General features: G+C 44.5%; 1 protein-coding gene and 1 pseudogene across 1 annotated transcript; one reads left to right on the top strand and one right to left on the bottom strand.

The window, feature by feature from the left end:
• Positions 1 to 383: 383 nt before the first annotated feature.
• On the top strand, positions 384 to 1,731 carry LOC123154414 (uncharacterized). Its single transcript, XM_044573159.1, has one exon. The coding sequence runs from the start codon at positions 384 to 386 to the stop codon at positions 1,497 to 1,499; it is 1,116 nt and encodes a 371-aa protein (XP_044429094.1). The 3' UTR covers positions 1,500 to 1,731.
• A 377-nt stretch (positions 1,732 to 2,108) lies between these two features.
• On the bottom strand, positions 2,109 to 15,721 carry LOC123149076 (sodium/hydrogen exchanger 8-like; annotated as a pseudogene).
• Positions 15,722 to 22,634: the final 6,913 nt, after the last annotated feature.

A 22,634-nucleotide genomic window follows, 5' to 3' on the forward strand; every position in this document is an offset into this window, starting at 1 on the left:
TCAAAATTATAAATGGGAGAATCTGGTTACAACTATCAGAAACAATCAAATTGAAACAATAGGAAATTGGGAAGGCACTGGAAAAAGAAACAGAAAAAAAAGTAACTCGAATGAATAAGCGTAGTATATGGGACGGTTGTTGGGCCAGGCCCAATGAGGCGAAGAGGGGGCGCGAGTTTCCGGAAAAGGCGGGAAAAAAGAATCGCGCGGGAAGCGCATCGACTGATCTGCTAAAAAACTAAACATGGAAATCCATGTCCGACTAGAGCTTGGGACGATGAGGCGAATCCGATTTCAGACGGAAGCGCGTCGTCTGCACACCATATAATCCCCACCCCACCGATCAATCCAATCCCTCCTCAAACACAACTTGCTAGGAAACCATGGCCGTCACGAAAACGAGAAAAGCAGTCAAGAGATCAACTTGCGCCACCGCCGACGCTGGAGCCGGAGCCGGAGCCAGCAGCTCCATGTCCATGGCGCCTCCGCCCGGTCCCGGCGGGTTGAACGAGCTCCAGCAGCCGCCGCTGCTGCCTCCCGGCGTCTACTTCAACCCGACCAAAGCGGACAGGATGGGGTTCCTCAACCGGTGGATCGCCGGCGACGACAAGATGCCCGACGCGCGGGGGTTCATCCTCCACGCCGACATGTACGACAACGACCCCTACGCGCTGCAGCGGCTGCACCCGCCGGCCAGCGCCCGCGAGGGCAAGTACACGTGGTGGTTCCTCGGCGAGAGCAAGTTCCAGAGCCCGTGCAGCGCGACAGAGAACAAGCGCGCCGACCGCAGCGTCCGGACCGGCGGGTTCTGGCGGGTGGAGCAGAGCAAGGAGGAGCTTCGCGAAGAGGGCGGGCGCAAGAACTGCTTCGGGTTCTACTGCGTCCCGATGAAGCGCAAGACGCCGTGGCTCATGCAGGAGTTCACCAGCGACAGGGACAGGGGCGACGGCAGGAGGGGCGTGCCCGCGCTCCACAAGCTCTACGTCACACCGCGCGCCACCAAAGAGGGCCGGAGGGAAGTCTACGGGGAGGACGGCCTGGCGGCGAGGAACAAGAAACCTGTCCCGGCAGACTATTTCGCCGCCGCCGCCGCGCTGATGCCGCCGGGGAGTGTCCGTGGTCTCCGGCAAGAACACGTTGAGCCGCCACGGCCACAGGCGTCGGAGCTGCTGCCTTCGCCCCCGCCCCTTCTTGATTACGGCGACGACGACGATGGCCAATACTTCATGGATGACATAATGTCGTCGGTGGGTCCTCTTCACTACGACGATGGCGAGAAGGGGCAGAACTCCATGGGGCCAGCCAACGTTCTTGGTCAGTACCAGCAGCAGCAAGATGAGGACGGGCCTGAGGATAATTTCAGCATCTCAATGGACCAACTCATGAGAATACTTGACAAGCCAGCGGAGACGACGGTCGAGGGGGGAGAACCGGCGTGGGACTCGTTGCCGGATATCGTTGATCATGATGAGTTCGTGAAATTCAACAAGGATGCTTAGATTGCAGCTCCACTTAGACTGAGAGATCCAAGTTCCACTTAGACACACTGATCGCTTGATCTGCTAGCTAGAGACTATTCTTTGGTTGATTAATTTGGTTTGGGGGATTTAATTTGTGTTGGGTTCTAGTCTATGCTAATAGTAGTTCTCCCTGTACCGTGTGTTTGTATTAGACTCAAAAATGTAATGTGATGTTCTTTTGAGGGATATCATGTGATGCGATTGGTTTCAAGACTGTTTATATAGGAGTATTTATTTAATAATTGCAGGGAAAGAATTTAGTTTGCTTTAAAATTCTTGCACTACTAATTTTACTTGATTCGCTCATACGAAAATAGCAGAAGATTTGCATGACAGGCATGAAGTTTGAACATAGTTATAATCGGAAATTCTAAACTGTCTTGATGTTTTCGATCGGCCCACAAAAAAAACCAATATGCAAGTGCATGGGAAAAAATTTCCTTGTCACGTTGATTACTTTTAGTCCCAACTGTGAAGTCTTCAAGATTTACCAAATTTGGCTTTCACATATGAAATCTCAAACAATAAAATATGGAATCAGACACTAAATCTTGAAGACCACAATAAAGTTGGGCAAATGCAAAGTTCTTAACTCATGCCAATAATAGACTTGCCATCTGTGAACACCAACTCTTGGCCAATGTAGCAAAAAAAGCTGAATATAACGTGATTGAATGGTTGCAGCGACGCGCTCTTTTAAACAAAACTGAGAGCGTCCCAAATCCTATTTCGGTCCATAAAGCTAATTTCATGACTATCACCTTCAGCATCTCTTATCTGTAATTACGTTGCTTGTATGACACCCAGCGATGTCAAATGGCATGATGACATACCCAACTTTGTACACTCTATTTATGGTTACCGGCGATTTAGTTACACCAGCAAGTAATAAAGCCAAGTTTCTCAAAAAGAGAGGTCAATTTCATGATTGCTACTCCATCAAGCACGCTACTATATTCGCACAAGATCCCATCAGCTGCCTCGCGTCACGCCAGATGATGAGCCAGCTGATGAATCACCCAAGGGCAGCTTGTTCGGAGAGTCGACGGTAATGATGACTTGTTCTTCTCCAGTGGATTCTTCCACGCTGAGCTGCAAGGCTTCAGCAGAGAAGCTACCACCCGGCTGGTTCCTCTGCCCATTGGCCTCCGTGAACAGCCTCCCTACTTCGAAGATGAGAACTCTAGCTTGGGCTTCCACCTGATAGCTGTCTGCTGCGTAGCAACTGTCCATACGGTTCATAGCTGTAGGTAAAACAGGGAAGCATCAGTGTCAACATCAATCAGTAGATATAACTAGAAATCGTACGAGTAGGGCTATAGATTTCCATTTTCAATGATTCACTTCTTGATGGATGATGTACAGCACCTGAAGACTCCAGACCAAGTAACTCCAGGTCCATGTTTGATGGCAGCAGCACTCCTGGAGGTAAGATGCTGTTTTGGTTCTCCGCCTTCAAAGTTCCTTCTAGTAAGATGCCGATGTAATTATGCTCGAGCATGATGTCTTCACCCTTGGTGTACAAGTTCATAGTAGATCCTGTGCTGACGAGAAGCCGCGTCTCTTGCATTGTCATTTTCTCGAACACACGTGGGATCAAGAGCTTAGCAATGACTGCAGCATTTTCCTGCAATTTCCATGTATGTATGATTAAGGACTAGCGGATTAGATCCCCCCCCCCCCCCCCCCCCCCCCCCAAAAAAACGATATAGATTGTTAGGCGCAAGGCAGAGGAAACACATTGTCACATCCGAAGTAACCGATTTTGGTGAACAGAGGATGGAAGCCCAAGGCAAGCTGTGACGCGTGCATAGTTTCACACCAAAATGGGGACGTGCTATAAATGAATTGTCGGCCACAAGAATGTTACAGAAATACATAAATCATTTGAGACAAGGTGACACGACAAGGCGTCTAGGGGCCATTTCCCTTTAGGCCTTGTTCGGTTCCCCCCAAATCCCCTCCATTCCACTCCAATCCACTTGGGGAGTGGCTTAACCGAACAAGGCCTTAATGTAACAATCAAGGGAAAGCAGAAAAATCAAAGTATTATGTTGTAGTATCTCTAGTGTTTTTATTTTTGCTTTGAGGGCAGAAACAGAAGAAATGCAATCTCAACATTTCTGTTTTTCTTGTGAACATGTGGAGGGGAAATTAGCTGGGTTCCACTTTTTAGAAATTTTCAAAATTTTGAACTCTTTCAAATTTGAGATTGGGTAGAAACAAGAAACAATTATACTCAGACTTGGTTAAAAAAGAAAGAGCTTCTCATCTGCAAGGTTCTGGTTCTTCAACTGGTAGCCAGCAGTTACGCTACGTGGTGATATTAAGTAAAATCCAGAAAAACATCTGCTTCTATGCCCTCGTAGAGTTCAGAAGAAAAAAAACTAATTGCACAGCTGCAGTACATGTACAAGAATCACTGGATTTAATAGGTACACAAGCAAACAGTAAAGTTAAAGCACACCTGCCACAGAAAAGCCTCAACAGAAGGATCTGACCAACGCAATTGATCTATCTTTTCAGCTTCAATAAAGAAACAGCGCACGAGAGAATCTGTAATCATGTCACAGAGACAAGACTTTCCTGTTAGCACCTCGTATAGACCCAAAGTGCTTCCATGTGGGAAAATTGGGTGCAAAGAATGCCTGCTGCTTAGCCTCTGACTTCTCCACTGTCAAAAAAAGGGGATAACTTAGGGGGCGGCGAAACGGCTGCCAAAAGCACATGCTCCCAGGGTGAACAGTAAATTCGTAAAAAATGTGTTAGGTATATACTCCAACAAAATACAGTACAGTTTAGAGCAGTCTTAAGCAGAAACATACCTTTACTGCTCCGATCGAAACAATCCATATACCAGTTGCTCTTGAGCCTTCCATATATAGGGCTGCACCATGCCCTTTTACTTTTTCTTTTGTATTGCTTAACAAAGGAGCACGCACAGCAGCAGGCAGCATGCCGACTAATGGATGAGTGCCTAAAAGATCGCCAACTCTTGGCATTTTCACTAATTGTGGATTCCTCTTAAGCTTCTTCAGGTCTGTCTGACAAGTGATTAACTTACATGAATAAGCATATTGGTTGCAACTTTTGAACTGAAACCACTTTGGCAATTAATTTTCGAAGCAAAAGACAAGTCAAACACTCCACTACCTGCCAAGCATCATCCAGATGTGCCATTTCTTTTTCTTCCAGTAACCCAGTCTTCCATAGGTTTTGAACATTCTCACTCAAGTGTGTCAATACAGCATATGTTACTTGTCGAGTCTTTAGCACACAAAGAAGCTGAAAATGTGGAAACACCTTCAGAATCTAGGCAATAATGAACTCTCAGATTCAACAATGGGAGACTGCCTTGTTTATTCATACAATGAGGTTTTTCATCACTACTGCCGAATTGTTGTATGACAATGAAATGAAGTATTCCAAAGTTCTATAAAAGTAGGGCCTGTCTCGAATGTAGAGTTCTGGAACAATTTCACATGAATTTTGCAGGAAACAAAATAATTCTGGAAAATAAAACTAACAAAATCATTTCCAAACTCTAAAGCTAACCATTTACATCCACTCACCCCAGCGATGCCATACAAGCACATGGAAATTCTCTACAGATCAAACTAGAGTTCCAGTTCAGTTGAGATGGTGCTTTCTTGAGTTTTGCAAAAGATAATGGGTTGTTGAGTGAACTGTCGAACTATTGTGCTGGAGGCTGAAGGCTCCATATTAGTTAAGTCAACAGATAAATGCACATTGTAAGCACAAACCTGAGGGAATGTACAGCGAACTTCTTCCAAGAACTTCCTAGCTTCCTCTCCCCCAGCATTACTTTCATCAATAACAATTTTTGCAATCTCACTATCACCTGATGAAAGAAGTATACGGAACATTGGTAAGTAACTAGGATCATATGTGCAAGTTGAACTCCACGTACCTTAAAAAATGGGGTCAGAGGAGAAAATAGAAGGATTTAAAACTTTTGAGGACGATGACTTTAGACAGGCTTTACATAGTTCAACCTTAATAAGCTAAATGGTTGGAGCCATGCGTCCATCTGCACCATACTACTTTCCACGTATCTTAAAAAATAGGGTCTGTAGCTGATTGATTCTACAGAAAGATAGACTGGCGACTATAGCGACGAACACCTACGCATAACATCTGGCATATGCACCACGTATTGTGACCAATATTCATGCACTCCTCCGATCCATGGATTGAGTACTAAGGTCTGGAATTGGTAGCACAAAGAAATGGTAAATAACAAGCACATAAAAGCATTCTAAAAGTTTTCCAAGATTTTACCAAGAAAATCTTGTAGTTGTCTCCTTGCAGTTCTATGAGCACGAAGAAATGCAGCACAGATGTAACATCCTGACTCCAATCTTTGTACTGTGAAGTATGTGATAAAACTTTGTGGTAACATGCTTGCAGAAAGGAACCTATAGTAACTTGGGAAATGGACACTGGACTGCAAACTGTTCCAATCGCATAATGGTCGGCTAGAAACAAGATCCATAGCTTCATCAACTGATCGCATCAAAATATTTGCTGTAGCTTGAGTTATCTGTCCCTGGTCAAGCATTGCCCAGTAACTGGCTTGCACACCTGAAAGCAATATTTACAAAAAGGAAAAAAATCTTTGTTAACTGATTGCATTTAGTATGAAACTAAACATCTCCATAAAATACGGAGACAAGATAGAATTATGGACGAAATATAAAGCCAACTATTTAGGGGCAAAAACAGAAAAGCAAACAAACTGGGGGTGGGGGGGGGGGTGCCTACCATTCAAAAGACGCACTCGACCATCCTTTAAATTCATGGTATGTACGTGATCATGATTGTCATCATGTGGATGTGCATGTTCATCTTCCAAGTTACTCAAGCCTGTGATATATTTCTTAACTGTAACCCAGTCAGCAGGACCAAGCTCCTCATCATCTTTGAGATCACCAAAAGCTTCTAATGTATTGTTCAGAATTTCATGTCTAGTATAATTCAACATGCGAAGCTGTGCACCAGTAATCAGAATATAATTTTATGCCGAGCCTGAGCAGAACATTACTATACTACATACATATCATCAATCACATGTGAAACGATAAAGTACTAATATTTCTGGAAGCAACAAGGTATCAGTCACACAAAACCTACTCCTCGGAGTTGTTGGATGAAGAGGTCTAACTAAATAGCAAGCAAGGCTCAGAACACCTTTTGGACTTACAAATAGGTTCAACTGAAAGAGAAATTAATCATTTTTATGCCATGGTTATGTAAGATGCTAATCCACCAACCCTGAACTCATAGGCACAGAAATAAAATATGTGTAACAATCACACCATATAATCTTCCTATTTACTAATTAATCTAAGGGAAATGAAAGAGGAGTCAAAAGATTTCTTATTAGCACACAGAAAAGCAAATTCTTTAACTCCAAGGTTAAAAAAAACCACAGATGAAACTTGTAATTTGTAAAGCTAACCTTTGTTACTGACAGGTTGTCCATACCAAGTGCGTGCAACAAAAATTGTGTGGTAGAACCATTCAATATTAGTGTCAGAAACACGATGCCGCCAGTGAAGAACACAAACTACAAAAGATGGATAAATAAGCCTTGCTCAAATTAAATTTTCTGATTTTGTATTTTGTCAGGAAAAACTAACCTACCATTGTTCCGACTTCTGGTTTCAGAAAAGGTTGAGCTGTATCACTAGCACGCTGGTAAAAAGTAACCCAGTAACCTCAAATTATTATCATAGATTAATTTTTTGAACAAAAGTAGACTAATATAGTGATAATAAGAGACAAATGAGATGGTCAAGTGGTGCATGAATATAACTTACTTTAACAGACAGCGCTAATGATAGGGAAACAGCACCTCGCAGCCCAGACCAAACAATAATTATGGCTTCTTTTAAGTCCAAACCATACCCAAAGTAGCGCAACAAAAGATACAGAGCACCGACAACTGCAGCCCGTGCCATTTGTACATAGAAATAGAGCAGAAGAAGAAACCCCCATGAAGTGCCTGAAAGAGCAAGCGATAAACGGAATGAGTAGGTTTACTGAATTCCCCGATGATTGTATAACATGCTACATATAGGAGGAGAAAAAGCGAGGAATTGGTAAGGAAGAGACCAACTCACCTCCACGTCACCTCCCGCGAGGCAATCCGGAGGCCAACCCTAACCCTCACCGCCGCCCCCTCCCTCTCCCTTCCTCCCCCTCGCCATCGCCCGGGAGCGCGGCCGGGCAAAGCCCTGCCGTCGCCGGCGGCGGCGGGGCCCTGTCTCTTCCCGCTCGGGCGATGTTGGCGCAGGCCGGCACCCCGGGCCCGTACGTGGCGCTGCGGCCGGGCTCCACGGCGGCCCGGCGGGCGGTTAGGTGGGTGGCGTGCCTGCGTTGCCTGAGATGGCGGCGGCTTGGTCCGGCGCGGTCAGATCTTGCTCCAGGTGGCCGCCGCTGCCGTGGCTGCAGCAGGTGGTGCTGGTGCAGACCAGAGGTTGGGGACGGCGGCGGCGGCGGCTCTTCCAGATCTGACCTCACGGCGGCGCAGGCCGCGGGTGGCTAGGGCTGCGAGCGGCTGCCCTGACCGGGCCCCCCTCGGCTGGTCGGGGTGGCGGCGCAGTGGCGGTGGTTTGACCCCCTCCTTCTGATTCATGGGGCGTTCAGTTCTGCGGTTGGCGACCCGTCCAACGGGTGGAGCATGGCGGCTCAGCGCTTCTCGTCTTTGGCTGGCCTCAGTGGCAGGGGTGCCTATGGGTGTTTCTGTTGCCAGGGGTGGCGATGGCGACCTAACCCCGGTTAGAGAAATGGCGCGGCGGCTGTGGCGTGGCCGGCAGCTGCTGGTGGCCTCCCCCTGCCCTGCTCCAGCCGGCGGGGCCCCAGTCTTACCAAAAGGGCCTGCTTTTCCGGCAAGATCGTCGATGGTCCATGTTGATGTGGGTGGGGTGGTCTTGGATGCCGAGGTGACGGCTCTGGTGGTGGGAACGTGGGGCTCGTGGGCGGAGCCCGTGCTCAGGTGCTGCCCGGTGGCCATAGCCGTGTGGGCGGCGTGGCGGCCGGGTGTGACAATCGGCGGCGGACGTGCGGCGTCCGTATCTATGTCTATGTCGGGGGCGATGAGTGTGGGCCGGGGTGAAAATTTGTTTCCGTCTTCGGGCAGGCTGGCGGTGGCGATGTTCGTTCCCTTCTTGAAGGCATCGCCACAGTCCTCATTGTCTGACGTGTTGCTCCAGGGGAAACCCTCATCCTTGGATCAGGCAATGGTGGCGCTCTGGCGTCGTATCCTTCCTGAAGGCACTGCTTTGGAGCGCACGGGTCGTCATATGCAGCTTCATCTCTTCGTGTTGGCGTGTTAACGGCGGAGAACCCTGGTAGCTCTTGTAGTGGTAGGGGTGGTGTCGCTGCGCTCAGCGCTGGTGTATCCGCCTTGGGTGTGTGCATGTGTTGGGGTGGTGTGAGTTTGTATCGAGCTGTTGGTGGTAGTTGCTTTATATGTAAAGCAGGGCGAAAGCCTTTTTCGGTATAGGAGGAGAAAAGGGGGGGGGGGGGTACAGGATAGGCCCCAACCTAGAGACTAGGAGCAGTAGTTAGACATGTATACGTATTTCTGGTTCAACAGCATGAAGATGGATTAGAACAAAAAGTATAGTGCACAGAAGTTGTTTTAAGCACTTGCAAATATGATCAAACTGTAATTCTACTGACAAACATGATTCATATTTTTCAAGGTCAAGAAAAGAAAAATGCAATGACAGCAAATACCAATTGTGCTGCCCCAAAGATGGGTGGTTAAAACAACATATCTCAGCAGAACTATTGACTAACTGAGATGCCAAGTGTTTGTCCACATAATCTGTTGGCTGCAGTTGCAGCATTCATAATTGAGCTGATGATCCCCGGTAAAACCGATAAGCATGACACAGAAGTGTGTTATAAGAGGATTTAGCCCAATAACTATGTCAACAACTTGTTACCATGATGTAAAAATAAAGCACTCACTGAACCAACACAGGCATGAAACGGTGCTGCATGATGAAAACTACGAACAACATGCTTTATAATAAACGAAAGAAAGGTTCAGTTGGCAATGAACAAGGAGAAATTAAAATGAAGTAGACATGCTTGTTTTGCAGTTTTGCATGAAAACAAACAGTAGACAAATATAAGTGAAGATATTACCGTGCCTCTCAAAATGGACATTATGTCTTAGCACGCCATCTGCAATAATAACCCCACTGAGGGTAATACACACATGTAAGAAACATCATAATGGTGTCAATATAAAGTGAACTATCAACTAAATAAATGCAAGCATAGTCTGGTTTGGGTGTTTAGCTAGGAAAAATAGAAGATCTGAAAAAATCAAAAAAATTGGAAGTTGGACAAATGTTGATACCTCAGTATGAAAATAAGTGTGTTCGCAATGTAAGCAACTATTTCCCTGAATACAAATAAAACAGCAGTAAGATACAAATAGGCAATCTCAGAAAATATGAGAACATACATAATTTTTGAGTGTGTCATCGCGTCTCCTCAGGGTGTGATGCGGTCACCCTAGGTAATATTGTTGTTTCACCATTGGTGCTAAATAAGATACCTTCGAAACGAGACTCTGATAGTGAGGATAATACATCAAAATATATTGTGCCTGCTTTACGTCAAAGGAAGGTGTTGCATTCAACAAATCAAAGAGGTATATTAGGCTCCATGCCTTGCTCATGAAATATCCAAGGAAGTCAAAAACAAGACATTTTATTCAGGGGTCCAAGTATTGGTGAGATGCCTATTGAGCTAATTCCTTCAGATGAAGTGGAGCCTTGTTTTAGAACTCCATGCAACTACTTGTACAACTCTAATCAGGAAAGCAAGCTTACGTGAAGGTCAAAGTCTCCTAGTTTTTAGTTTTGTCCCAGCCATATCCTAGTTGGATGCTTTATATTTTTTTTTCCTTGTTGAGTCCGGTTTGTGATTCTGTTAGTTACGGGCTTAGCCTAGGTGCCTGCGTGTGCCTATAAATAAAGGCCATATGGCCATGTAAAAGTTAGGTTTTAGTTGGAAGTAAAAATACTCAGAAATTGCATCTAATGGATGCGCCTTATCTGTGCTCCTGCGTCCCTTATTAGGGTTTGATATTTGCATGGTGTTTCGTCGGCGTTGATCGTCAGGACACAAGCTTCAGTTCGGTTCTTGATCAGCAAGGGTCGAATCATCTCTATTTTTCATCTCATCTAGTACTTTTGTTCTCTGCTCCATCTGTTAATCGCTCCGTCCCCGCCGTTGCCGCTGATCATCATTAGCATAATCCATCCATCTAATCTAGCTGTAGTAGTACTACGCCACGGTGCTACTTCTTTCCACTATATTTTCTTCATCTAGCTACTACACGTTTACAAGCATAGTCTATCATCTACTGCTGTTCGTTCTTGCTGGCGAACTCATTGCTACTGTGTGTGCGTGCGGTGAAAGATCAGGCCACTCCAAAAATCGTCTCAACGCTACTTGAGACATATCAGGGTGTCACGAGCGCACGAGAGAAAGCGTACTTACATAAGATGACCTGCTCGTACACAAGGCCTAAGGGGTCTTCTACAAGACCATACCCAATACCCATTGTACTAGGGAAGGACTTACCCTGAAGGATCCAGCGTATAAGCCGACTAAGGATGGTGCCATCTATGAGACAAACCCGGAGAGGATCAAACCCTGACGAAAAGACGCATATGTAGGAGGACAATTCAATTCAAACCTCAAGCAACACGACCCTGTTCTTTTGAGGAGCCAAGCATGGAGATCGCCATCCGGCGAGGATATGACCTATACAGGAGCCTGAACCTTGGGTAAATCTGTGTCAACTCAGTCATCTATGGGGTACCGACGCGCGTTGCTCGACACCCAAAGTGTATGCATATTACGACCCCAGGATTGAGAGCTCAGGGATGGAATATGACAAAACATTCCTACCACGTGCACAGATTACTACTCCCTCCGTTCCTAAATACTCCCTCCGTTCCAAAATAGATGACTCAACTTACAAAGTTGGGTCATCTATTTTTGAACGGAGGGAGTATTTGTCTTTCTAGAGATTTCAACAAGTGACCACATACGGAGCAAAATGAGTGAATCTACACTCTAAAATATGTCTATATACATCCGTATGTGGTAGTCCATTTGAAATCTCTAAAAAGACAAATATTTAGGAACAGAGGGAGTAGTTTGGTAGTACAGTAAAATTTGGTGTAATCTTTACTCTCACTTTGTTGCCAGTTACAAACTCTAAAATTCTACTAAGGCTACTTCAGGAATCAGGACGATGACGATGATGACGACGATGATGGTCATTTAGAAAACAAAATATTAAATCGGGTGTGTTTGTGTCTTTGCGAGGGAAAAAATAGAAGTGGACAAGTAACTATATACTGGGCATGAACAAACTTGGCAACTGGTATCCTAATGCAAGGACATAAATTTACCAAAATCTACTGAAAGTATAGGTTATGCTGACAGAAAAAAAAAGCATGACCAGCATTATGGAACTGACAGAACACATGAGGAACAGTGAACAAGTTAGCCTATGGGACCAGGAATACCATGATCACTGTTCAGAATCTTGATCTTGCTGATAATATAAAAATAATATGAAAGGATATATGTTGCTAGAACAATACCAGAAATCATGCAAACTTCGGCGATTGTCGCCCTTAAAAGTAGTTTTTGCAAAAGCTGCATAGAACCTGCCAGACATGGCAAAGTTAACACTGGAGGAACGAGATTAAAGGATATGCCAATCGGATGTGAAGACAAGTTTTACTAACATTCCCAAAGCTGTGACGGTCAAAATACCAGAGTACTTCAGTGCATCTTGCACCTGATAGTGAACAATATTAGCTAAAGAAAACACCCACCAAAAGACTAAATAACTGGTGGCTTCTATATCAGAACTCATAGGTGAAAAAAATCTGGAGAAAACATGACAAAGAACAACCAGTACAACCAAAAATCCGAACTGATGGAGAAGGTTGGGCAATCTTAAACATGGACAGAAAGAGGGCAAGCAAATTTTAAATTTAAATTGAAAAAGCAGAGGCTTGAACCCAAGACCTCTTGGTTCTGAATTCATATTAAGTTTAATGCACCCAACCAATAGAACCAAAAGTCCGAACTGATGAAGAAGGTTGGGCAATCCACATATACTTCAACATTGTACATGCATATCTGGAACTTGCCTTAGATTACCACTAAAAAAGCATCACGACTCATGAGCAATTTGCTAAATGAGCTAGCACAAAAGATAATTCTAGGGCTGGTACTAAGACTCACAACTCATTCAGTTTGTTGTGGACTATTTCAAGAAACTGAACAAATCATAGCCTTATAAAATGAGTATGAGAGCTTGAATATCTTCTTTATCATTGGGATGAAAACAGTCACTCTCTTCAGATTCTAGATATCTAAATCAGGTAGGTACTTTGCCATATGCATATCAAGAAGTTACCTCAGATTACAAGTAAAATAGCATCAAAAGCAATATTGCAAAAGGAGAAACATGATTCTAGGACTGATGCTAAGACTCCTTCCATTTGTTGTGAACTATTTCAATAAACTGAACCAATCGTGCCCTTCAAAAGAAAAAGCAGGAGTACGAGAGCTTGAATATGTTCATTATCTTACAGTATAGAAAGCAATATAGCTGACAGCAAGAGTTAGCGTCATCTCCAAGATTGTATCATTGAAAGTAAAGCCAAGCCATAGTAAAGATATGATTGCAAATGCAAGGCCCAGAGCAACACTGGTCAAAGAAGATACCAGTTAGTATTAGAAGCATGGTAGGCATATTTGGCATTGATTGAAAAATCATTCTACATACGCTCCAAGTGAAACTTCCGATAAGAACATCAATATAGACCCTGTATTGAAGCTTCTTCCGAGCACCATTTGTAAGAATAACTGATAGACAACAACAGAAACCCTGTAGAAAGTGTGTGTCCATTTAGCGGGAATTGCGGTTCAAACACAAAAATATTATATTGGTGCACAATGCAATTTTACAACATCCAAAAGTTATTTTCATTTATTTAAGCTTTCCCTACCCCACACATTAGTTGATGGATACCTTAACAGAAGTATGTGCAGATACAAAGATCAGATATTCAGGCCATAGTTAAGTTAAGTAAATCTTGTTTTAATCTTCATAATCCCTTAGATTGGAAAAGGAAAACAGCCTTGGATTTAGTATTGTCATGCGTGAAGTCTTCCCTCATTGAAGGAGGCACGGATTAACTTGTACACTGTAATCTCCAGAGCCTTTGCCATAAACATGTGTGTCAAGTCTCAGGAACAACTGTACTGCTACAACTAATACTTCGAATTTTAGTTTTAAGTACAACTACTAATGAGCATTTTTCCAACCAGAGAGTGGACCAGTCGAACATTCGGAGAGAAAAAAAACTTGTAACCTATATATTTGAGTCACAGGTTGTATCTTTCTTCTCATAATCGGAGTTGCTCCAACAAAATTGACATGAAAACAGAAAAACATGTTTAGATTGAAAAAAGGCATACCCATCGTTCATCAAGGATTCTCCCTCAATAATCGTACTGAGCTTTTTACTTGTTCCAAGCTCTTTTAGAACTGCAACCACGGCCACAGGATCAGTGGCACTAAGCAGACCACCAAGCAACAATGATGTTTCCCAGTTCCAATCATATGGAGAAGTAAGCTAGAGAAAATGGACTAGCTAGTATCAAAGTATTAAAGCCAGTGGTATATGTCGTTTTAAACATAGGTACACACCTTGAGAACAGTGCCAAGCAAAAATGTTGACATTAGTACACCAGGACCAGCAAGTAAGAGCATCTGCGCCATGCATTTCTACAAAATAAGCATTTTAATATATTAGTAGACACAGAACAAAGACATATGCACCCCAGTGCTAATATCACAACAGAAAATTGGCAGGGGAGTAAATCAACATAAGCACCAATACTGAAGAAACCAAATATGTGTGCTAACAGAGAACAATAGGAACTGAAGGTGGTTTGCATTGAGGCCATGGTTGTATCACACATGAGCATATGTGACTAACTGGATGGAAAAATATTATGGATGATCAATGATATTAGCTGAGCAGAGAATTAGTTTGGCCTGTGAAGTTTTCTTGATGTTGGTTTGGTCGTTTCCTCTGTTCTAAAGAGCTGCCTTTTGTACCCGATGCAACTCTCGCTCTGGGAGGGATCGAAAGAAATAAACTGCCATGTGTTCAACCACAGAGGAACTCGTGTTATCTGTGCTCACATCATCCAGAATAAAACTTCAGTTTGGACCAAGGTATGAGCAGCAGGCCTGGGGTGCCTGTCCTCCGGCCCTGATGTTGTATGGTGTTCCTTAGTTTTATTCTCTGATCGCCGTCTAGTTTCCTTTCTTTTTTACTATACTATTTACTGCTTGGCAAGAAATAGTAACCATAACTGAATAAAGATCACTCAGCTTTTAATTAAGCAACTCAGATTTCAGCGTAGATAGGCAGACTTGGAAAGATACCTTTATCTGGTGTGCTTCCATTGAGAAGGCACTCTCAAACAAAAGGGCCGGAAGGAAAGCAGCCAGGAGAAGATCAGGATTTATGTTAGCCCCTGCAATTTTTGAAGCACAATCAGCAAGCGGTAAATTCAGAAGATGAATAAACTAATTCTCAAGTACTGTGTTGTTCCAGTCTTCAAAATAATACATCCATGGCGAACTCACTCACAGATACGCATGCCAGCTCCAAGTTTGCCTAGACCGTCTTTTGTCCCGTACTCTGGATGTTGAACAGTATTTACAAACCAAACTGTCAGACTGAGTCCGTCGTGCAGCAAAGGAATGGAACCACGAATTACTCTCTTTCTAAGGAGAATCAGAAACTTATTACTCCCATTTAACTTTCCCCGGGGGGGGGGGGGGGGGGGGTAAAACAGACCTAATGACCCTAGGGCGACACCGAGGACCGAGGACAAGGAGGGCGATGGTGTAGGGGACGCGCGTGCCGTCGAGGAGGTGGCGGCAGGCGGCGCCCAGCACGAGGGACACGCCGGCAAAGAGCATGGCGTCGTCGGGCTCGGCAGCGGTCGCCATCGGAAGGGAGAGGAAGCAGACTCGATATACTGTTGGTACTGCTTCCAGAAGAAGTGCCGTATTCCTGGGAGCACAATTGCTCTTTGTCACTGCAAATTGGACATAAGATAAAATGAACTTTTTAAATGTGTAGGGGTGAGGTTAATTTAGAAATACTGGGTTGACAACAATTCAAGTACAAATTTGCCTCCAAAAAACACATGTGACAATGCTGCCAATTTTCTGAGCAATCGCCATCGCATAATATTACAAACACACAAAGGCAATTCAATATTTATAGGAGTTCATGGAAAAATCATCCTTACACAACCCAACCCCTGCATAATTCAATATGTAGACGGCTGAAGAAAGCTAGGACTGTTATAGTTTCTCGGGATTTGAGCATCTATTCTCATGTAGTAGTCCAAGAAATAGAAAGAGCGACGCAATTCCGCATAACAAATTGGACAACTAGGTCACATCGGTATACATGAAATTACAAAAGTATCCCAAGTCAACAATGATATGCACTGAAGGGTTACTCAAATATGTCCGAGTTAAGACTTCTTCAGAGATTCCAAACTTTGAAGCATGTCATGAATTTCAAATTATATCATTTCGTAATTACCTAACAAGATGGCATTCCAAAACATTGGTGTATAGATAATCTGATATGCTTGTTTCCTGTACATGGATGGATCTAATCTGATATGCCACTACTTCAAGTATGATGGTGGGCTCTCCATGGAATTGCTGGGGTTACTGTAGTTGGCGTGATCACTCTGAGTGGCAGAGAGCATGAAACATAAAGGCGAGTCGAGCGGATCGGTTAAGGATCCGGCCGAAGAACTGCTTGGTTGGCTACATCTGCATGAAGAAGGTGTCGAAAAGTTCGTATGCGAAGATGAGATCACAGACCCGTCGAGAAAGCCAAGTGGATAGCAATTGCTAAGGTACATACTACGCGAGGGTTTAGCACTAGCACGCTGTTCGTGGATATGAGCTCGGCGTGGAACCCGACAAAGTAAGTGATCTGGAGACATGTCGAGGAGAATTTATTCAGTCCAGTTTGATTGCCTAGGCAACTGGAACAAGGCGGTGATCATGGGACCATGGTTCTTCACAAATCAGGCGTTGCTTATGGAAGAATATGATGGCCTCATTAACCCTAGAACGGTGGTTCTGGATAAGACGGCAGTCTAGGCACAGCTTTCCGAGTGAGCCAATCATCAGAGGTGTGTGTAACCCATGGGGGAAATTTTGTAAGTCCATATCAAATTACCGGCAGGATTTGTTGGTGAGCTTGTGCGCATCAAATTACACACAAGTGGGACCATGCAGAAACACTAGGCTATGGGCTATGTTTCACTGTGGTGTGTACCCACGTCGGGATTTCAAGCCAAATAACACCCACATCGGCTAATATATCGTCGATATCTGTGAGGACTATATTTCTGCGAGGATATGCTAACCAATGCCGATATGACAGGCATATCGGCCTATATTTAGAAGCTTTGTGGCATGTCGAGTGTTATGGTTATGGCAGAACTGTGACCGAGGTCCTCGTCTCGAAGAACAGATTCATATCCTTTGGAATGCACCACACATGGCTTCCGCTCAGGTGTTGACAGGAGTGGCAAGTTCATTGCGTTCATCCAAAAGAACCCACCAAGGGAGAATAAGGGATACAGAGTGCAGAGACAGAAAAGCTATGCCAACAGCTGAGAAGGAGCGGTCCAGAGAAGGCAAGGATGCTGATGAGGAGACGAATACGGATGCACGGAATAAAGGCGTTTCTTCTGAAGAGAGTTGCTACAAAGAAAAAGGCTGTTGGTGGAGGAAAAACATGCAGCCTCACAAACTCACGGCCTCTGAATCTCACAGACAATGGGAGTGTTGCAAGTGACCTTGGATGAGTATTTTGCCTTTCCTATTCTATTGATCCTGTACAGAGTTGATTCAGAGGCTTCTCGTAATTTGATTGATTTATTTCTTCCTTTTCTACACGCGGAGGAAGAGCGCACTAGTTTCGAAGAAAATAAAAACAGGTTTACTCGACCACTTTTTACTTTTCAAAAAGAACACTATGCTATGCTCCGTTGCGCCATCCATCCATCCCAGCTAGCTATGGCATACAGTCGTCTGAACAATTTTCAAGTAAACCCGGAAGAACAACATTCGACTGCAAACAAACAGGACTCCGTCCATGAAATCAGGAATCGTGGGATTGGGTACTAAACAATTCGAAGATGGACACAGCAAATTATGTATATGTGGCATATCCGCATATGTGCTCATGTACGTGGCAGGCTGGTTAGCACTATCATAATCCATCAATATAAAATTATAGAAACAGAGGATGAATAAGTGATTAGCCAACCAGAAATCGGGGAATGGGCAGTGGAAAACTTACCTCAAATCCGGCTGGCCGCAGCAGCTACACGCCTGCACGCTGCACACCGCCGGCCGCCGGGCAGGGTTGCTGCCGAGTGCGGATTGGGAGGCGGGCACCGGCTGGCAGGGGCGGGGCGGGCGAGGTGGCGCCCGGCGAGTGGGGCCGGCAGGGCGGCTCCTTGGCGTCTGGCGGCGCGGCAGGCGGCGAGCAGGCGAGATTGGGAGCGGTGGAGTCGTGATTCAGGAGGCAGTGGCACGCAGGCTGTCCGTACGTTACTGCGTTGTTTGTTGGGCTAGTTTTTTTTTTTTTTTTGAGGCAGTTTGTTGGGCTAGTGGATGGGTCAGGACGAGTAGGGCACCTAAGGCATTGTTTTGTTGGGCTTTTCTTTTTTCCTCCGGCCCTTCTCTAATTTCCCATGGTATACACTATACAGGCAATAATTCTCCTCCAAAAAAAAGGAAACCCTATAATTTCTCAGAAAAAAAACTTAGAAACAATATAACATCTTTTGCACATAGAAAAATGAGGCTCAACATCAGGCCACCATCGTGGGAGGGAATCGCCAACATCCCGCCGGGGACCGTTTGGCCCCCACGCCGCCAGTAGATCGGCTGCCCCGACTGGTTTAGACGCAGCGACGACCCATCGATCCCCCGCCTTGGCCTGGTGAGTTAGGTTTGCACCTTCGTGCTAATTCGATTCTTAAGGCCCGTTTGCGGGATTTTCGTTTGCGCCATCGTGGGATTCAGGCTTGTCATGATCAGACTTCTCAATCGCATCTTCAGGATTTTGGGTTAGATTTGAGGGTTCTCCCTCCTGTTGTTAGTAATAGTAAGGATTCCTTTGCTGCTTCTGCAGCTGGTGAGACCTCATCGGAGTTGGTCTCCGGCGAGGGGCTTGGCCTTAGTTTAAAAGCTATCCAAAAAGTTGGGGAGGAGCCGCTCTGTCATGCCCCTTCTCTGAATCCAGGTGTCCATGGCCCCACACTCAATTTACGTGTTGTGGGCGAGAAAGCGGGAAGGGCGAGGGGAATACGTAAAACTGATTCCCTAGATAATGTGGAGGAGCACTTTGGCCAGCTCTGGCTCATACCCTCCCCCACTCGCCGCCGCCACCCTAGAAACCCTATCCTGCAACCACAAGTTCCACCGAAAACCGGATTCCTTTGCTGGATCCGGAGAGATTTGGTTGAGAAAAACTCCTTCTCGGCTGCGGATTGTTTCCCTGCGTCTCATCGACCATTTGATCCACCTCCAAAACAAATCAAAGTGGTTCGTGAAGGGATTGGCCCTGGTTCAATCTCTTTTGCGGAAGCTGTCAAGCGAGGGGTGAAGATGGCCGAATGTCGTGCAGGAGGGAGCGACAATCTTGCTGCTGGTCAGTCCAAAGGAATGGGGCAGAAACCCACTTCTTTTGCTGGGCGAAAAACAACTATGCCTGTCGCAAAGGAATCTGTCCCTGCCCCCAAGCCTACCAGATCTACAACCTCCACGGCTGGTTCCGCTCAGGTACAATCATCCTAGTCCATCGAGGTCGAAGTGGAACAAGTCCTTGATCCTAGGTATAAAGACATGATATGTTTTAATTGTGGTGGACCTGGGCATTATGTGGGGAATTGCGTGAAGCCAAAAGCCTGGTTTATTTGTCAACAGAATCACAATGTGAATAATTGTGCAGCGTGGTCTAAGATTCAACCTACTGCTGCCTTTTCCGGTAGTGGAGCTCAAGGCCTTGGTTTCTACCATGTAGATGTTCCTGTTGCAAATGAGTCAAAGTGGCTAAACTTCCAGAACTGTGCGGTGGTTAACATTCTGAAAGGAGAAGTGGACTGTGCTAAGCTGATGGAACTGTTATCTGCTACTTTTTGCAAAACTAAACACTGGCCTTGGCAAATCAGATGGCTCTCCAGTAAGACGTTTTTAGTTAGATTTCCCCCTTGGAAGAAAGTGGAGGACCTCATCGAATTACATGGGTTCTCCCTGCCGCAAGATGTGAATGTGACACTGACTGAATGGAAAGGGGGGGTGTGAGCCTTTTGGAGAGTTGATTGAAGCATGGGTGCTGATTGAGGGGATTCCTCCCAAGTGGTGTACCTGGAAGGTGTTTGCCCAGATTGCTTCACTGTTTGGAGTGCTTATAGATGTGGACTGGAATGGTATGTTTAGAACTTTCTTTGAGAATGTCAGAATCAAAATAGCCTGTAGAGACCCAACCAAGATTCCTTTTGAGAGATTGATTGAGATGAAGAAAAAACTGTTCCTACTTGGTTTTACTGTGGAAGGGTTTGAGCAAGTGGGAGGTGTTGACTCTGTCATTGACTTGGATGAGGATGAGGATGGTAATGAGGAGGATGAGGGCGCTGAGGAAGAACAAACTAAAAAAGAGAATGGAGCTCAAGGGGAGCATGCTTCTGAAGGATCAGGTGAAGATGATCAGGCAATTGATGAACTAGACAAAGCTAATTTTACAACTAAACAGGTAACTTCAAACAAGTCTGGTAGTCAAAAAAGGGTGGTTACACCTATGGGATATGGAAATGATACTGATCAGGAGGAGTTCATCATGAAGTGTGCTTTGGCTGCTGTTAATTTTGAGGATTCATCATTTGTTGGGCACACTGGCTTTGCTGGTAACCTCAAAGAACAAAACCACATTTCTTATGGGAAGGAAAAGAAAGAGGGAAAAATGATGATTCTAGAAACTCCACTTGGGGAAAATGCCGCTTACATAACCCCTGAGAAGAAAACTGGTAGCATGGAATACTGTGAGGATCTGTTAAGATCGATTGATGTTTCTGACTCTGAAAATGAGGATTCAAAGGAAGAAGAGTTGGGGGTTCTCCCTCTTGAGGCTGTCCAAATCTTACAAAGTGAGTCTTGGAAGAGATCACTGCTGGAATCACTTAACCAAACCCAAAATGATGAGAGTATCCATGAGAAGAAGCTTAAATGGGGTCCTGTGCTAGCTAAAAGGCCTGCTACTAGAGGGCATGGCAATGTGAACATTATGGAGAAAGCGGCTGCATATAAAAGGAAGAAGAACTTGGAGATCCCACAAACATTCAAAGGTAAATCCTTTTCTACTATGGATAAATCTGTTCTTGTTAGTCAAATGAGTCAAATGAATTTGATAATTGGGGGATGATAATCAAAAGTCTTTTACCATTGATGATATGATTACTATGGAGAAAGAGAGGTGTTTGGTGTTTGCCAATAATAATCCTGAAATTGTACTTCCTAATAATCTTGATTTTGACTCTAATGATTTAGCTAGTACACCTAAGGATGTCCTTCCCTTGGAGCCAGTTGGCACTTCTGATGCTACTAGGGGGACACCTGTTGTGTTAACTAAAGCTAGGCCTTGTGGCTTGTCCCACCCTTTCAAAATTAATTAGTATGATAGGTCTCATTTGGAACATTAGAGGGCTAGGGCAACATGGGAAGATACAGTGCCTTTGTGATACTATTGCTAAGTCTGATCCTGATTTTATTGGTTTTCAAGAAACAAAGAAGGAGCATATTTTTGAGGGTTTCCTCAAAGCTATTGATAGATTTGATAATTTCATATGGCATTTTTTGCCAGCTGATAATACTGATGGGGGGATCCTTGTGGGTTTTAAGAAAATGATTTTTGAGGTGGTGGGTTTTATTAACCAAATTTTTTCATCATTGCTACTGTTAGAAATAAAACTGATGGTTTTGTCTGGCAAATGGTACTAGTCTATGGGTCTGTTTATGCTGAACTCAAGATTGATTTTATAGCTGAGTTACATGGTACTTTATCTAATGCTTCTTACCCTATCATGATTTGTGGTGACTCCAACTTGATCAGGAATGATACAGAAAAAGTAGTGGTTTAGTTAATCAACAGACTGCTTTTTTGTTTAATGACTGGATCAACAGATGGGCCTTGATGGAGATTTCTATCTCTAATAGGATATTCACTTGGTCTAATAACCAGACTTCCCCTGTGTTTGCTGTATTAGATAGAGTGTTCATTTCTGTGAACTGGGACGCCCATTTTCCTTTTTCCACCCTGACAGCCCTTCGCAGGGTGGGCTGATCATACTCCCTTAGTCATTGATACTGGTGCTAGAACCCCATCCAACCCCAAACCTTTTAGGTTTGAAAAATGGTGGCTCTCCCAGCCAGGCTTTCATCAAATGGTCGAAGATGCCTGGAATTCGGTGTCTTCATCCATATCCTCAGCTGATAACTGGATGCTTAAGACTAGAGTTCTCAGGAAGAAAACTAAAGGATGGAGTATTAATAGAGAGGTTGCATTGAAGAAAAAAAATAGGGCACTCCTTTTGGAGTTTGACAAACTTGATGTGATATCAGAAACCCAACAACTGTCTGTATCTGACTATGACAAGATGAAGGAGATTAAAAAAGAACTGGATGAAGTGTGGAAAAAAGAGGAGACTGCTCTTTGTCAGAGATCTAGGGACAGAAAAATCTTAGAGGGAGATAGGAATAATGCCTATTTCCAAGCCCTTGCTAACCACAGACATAGGAAGAACCATCTTTCTGAATTAAACAGTCCAGATGGTGTGGTCAATTCGACCCAGGAGATGCTTGAGGTTGCCACGTCTTTTTACAAAGACTTGTTTGCCTTTGAACCC

This window comes from Triticum aestivum, chromosome 7A (assembly GCF_018294505.1).
Source record: "Triticum aestivum cultivar Chinese Spring chromosome 7A, IWGSC CS RefSeq v2.1, whole genome shotgun sequence".
In the NCBI taxonomy this organism is placed as follows: domain Eukaryota; kingdom Viridiplantae; phylum Streptophyta; class Magnoliopsida; order Poales; family Poaceae; genus Triticum; species Triticum aestivum.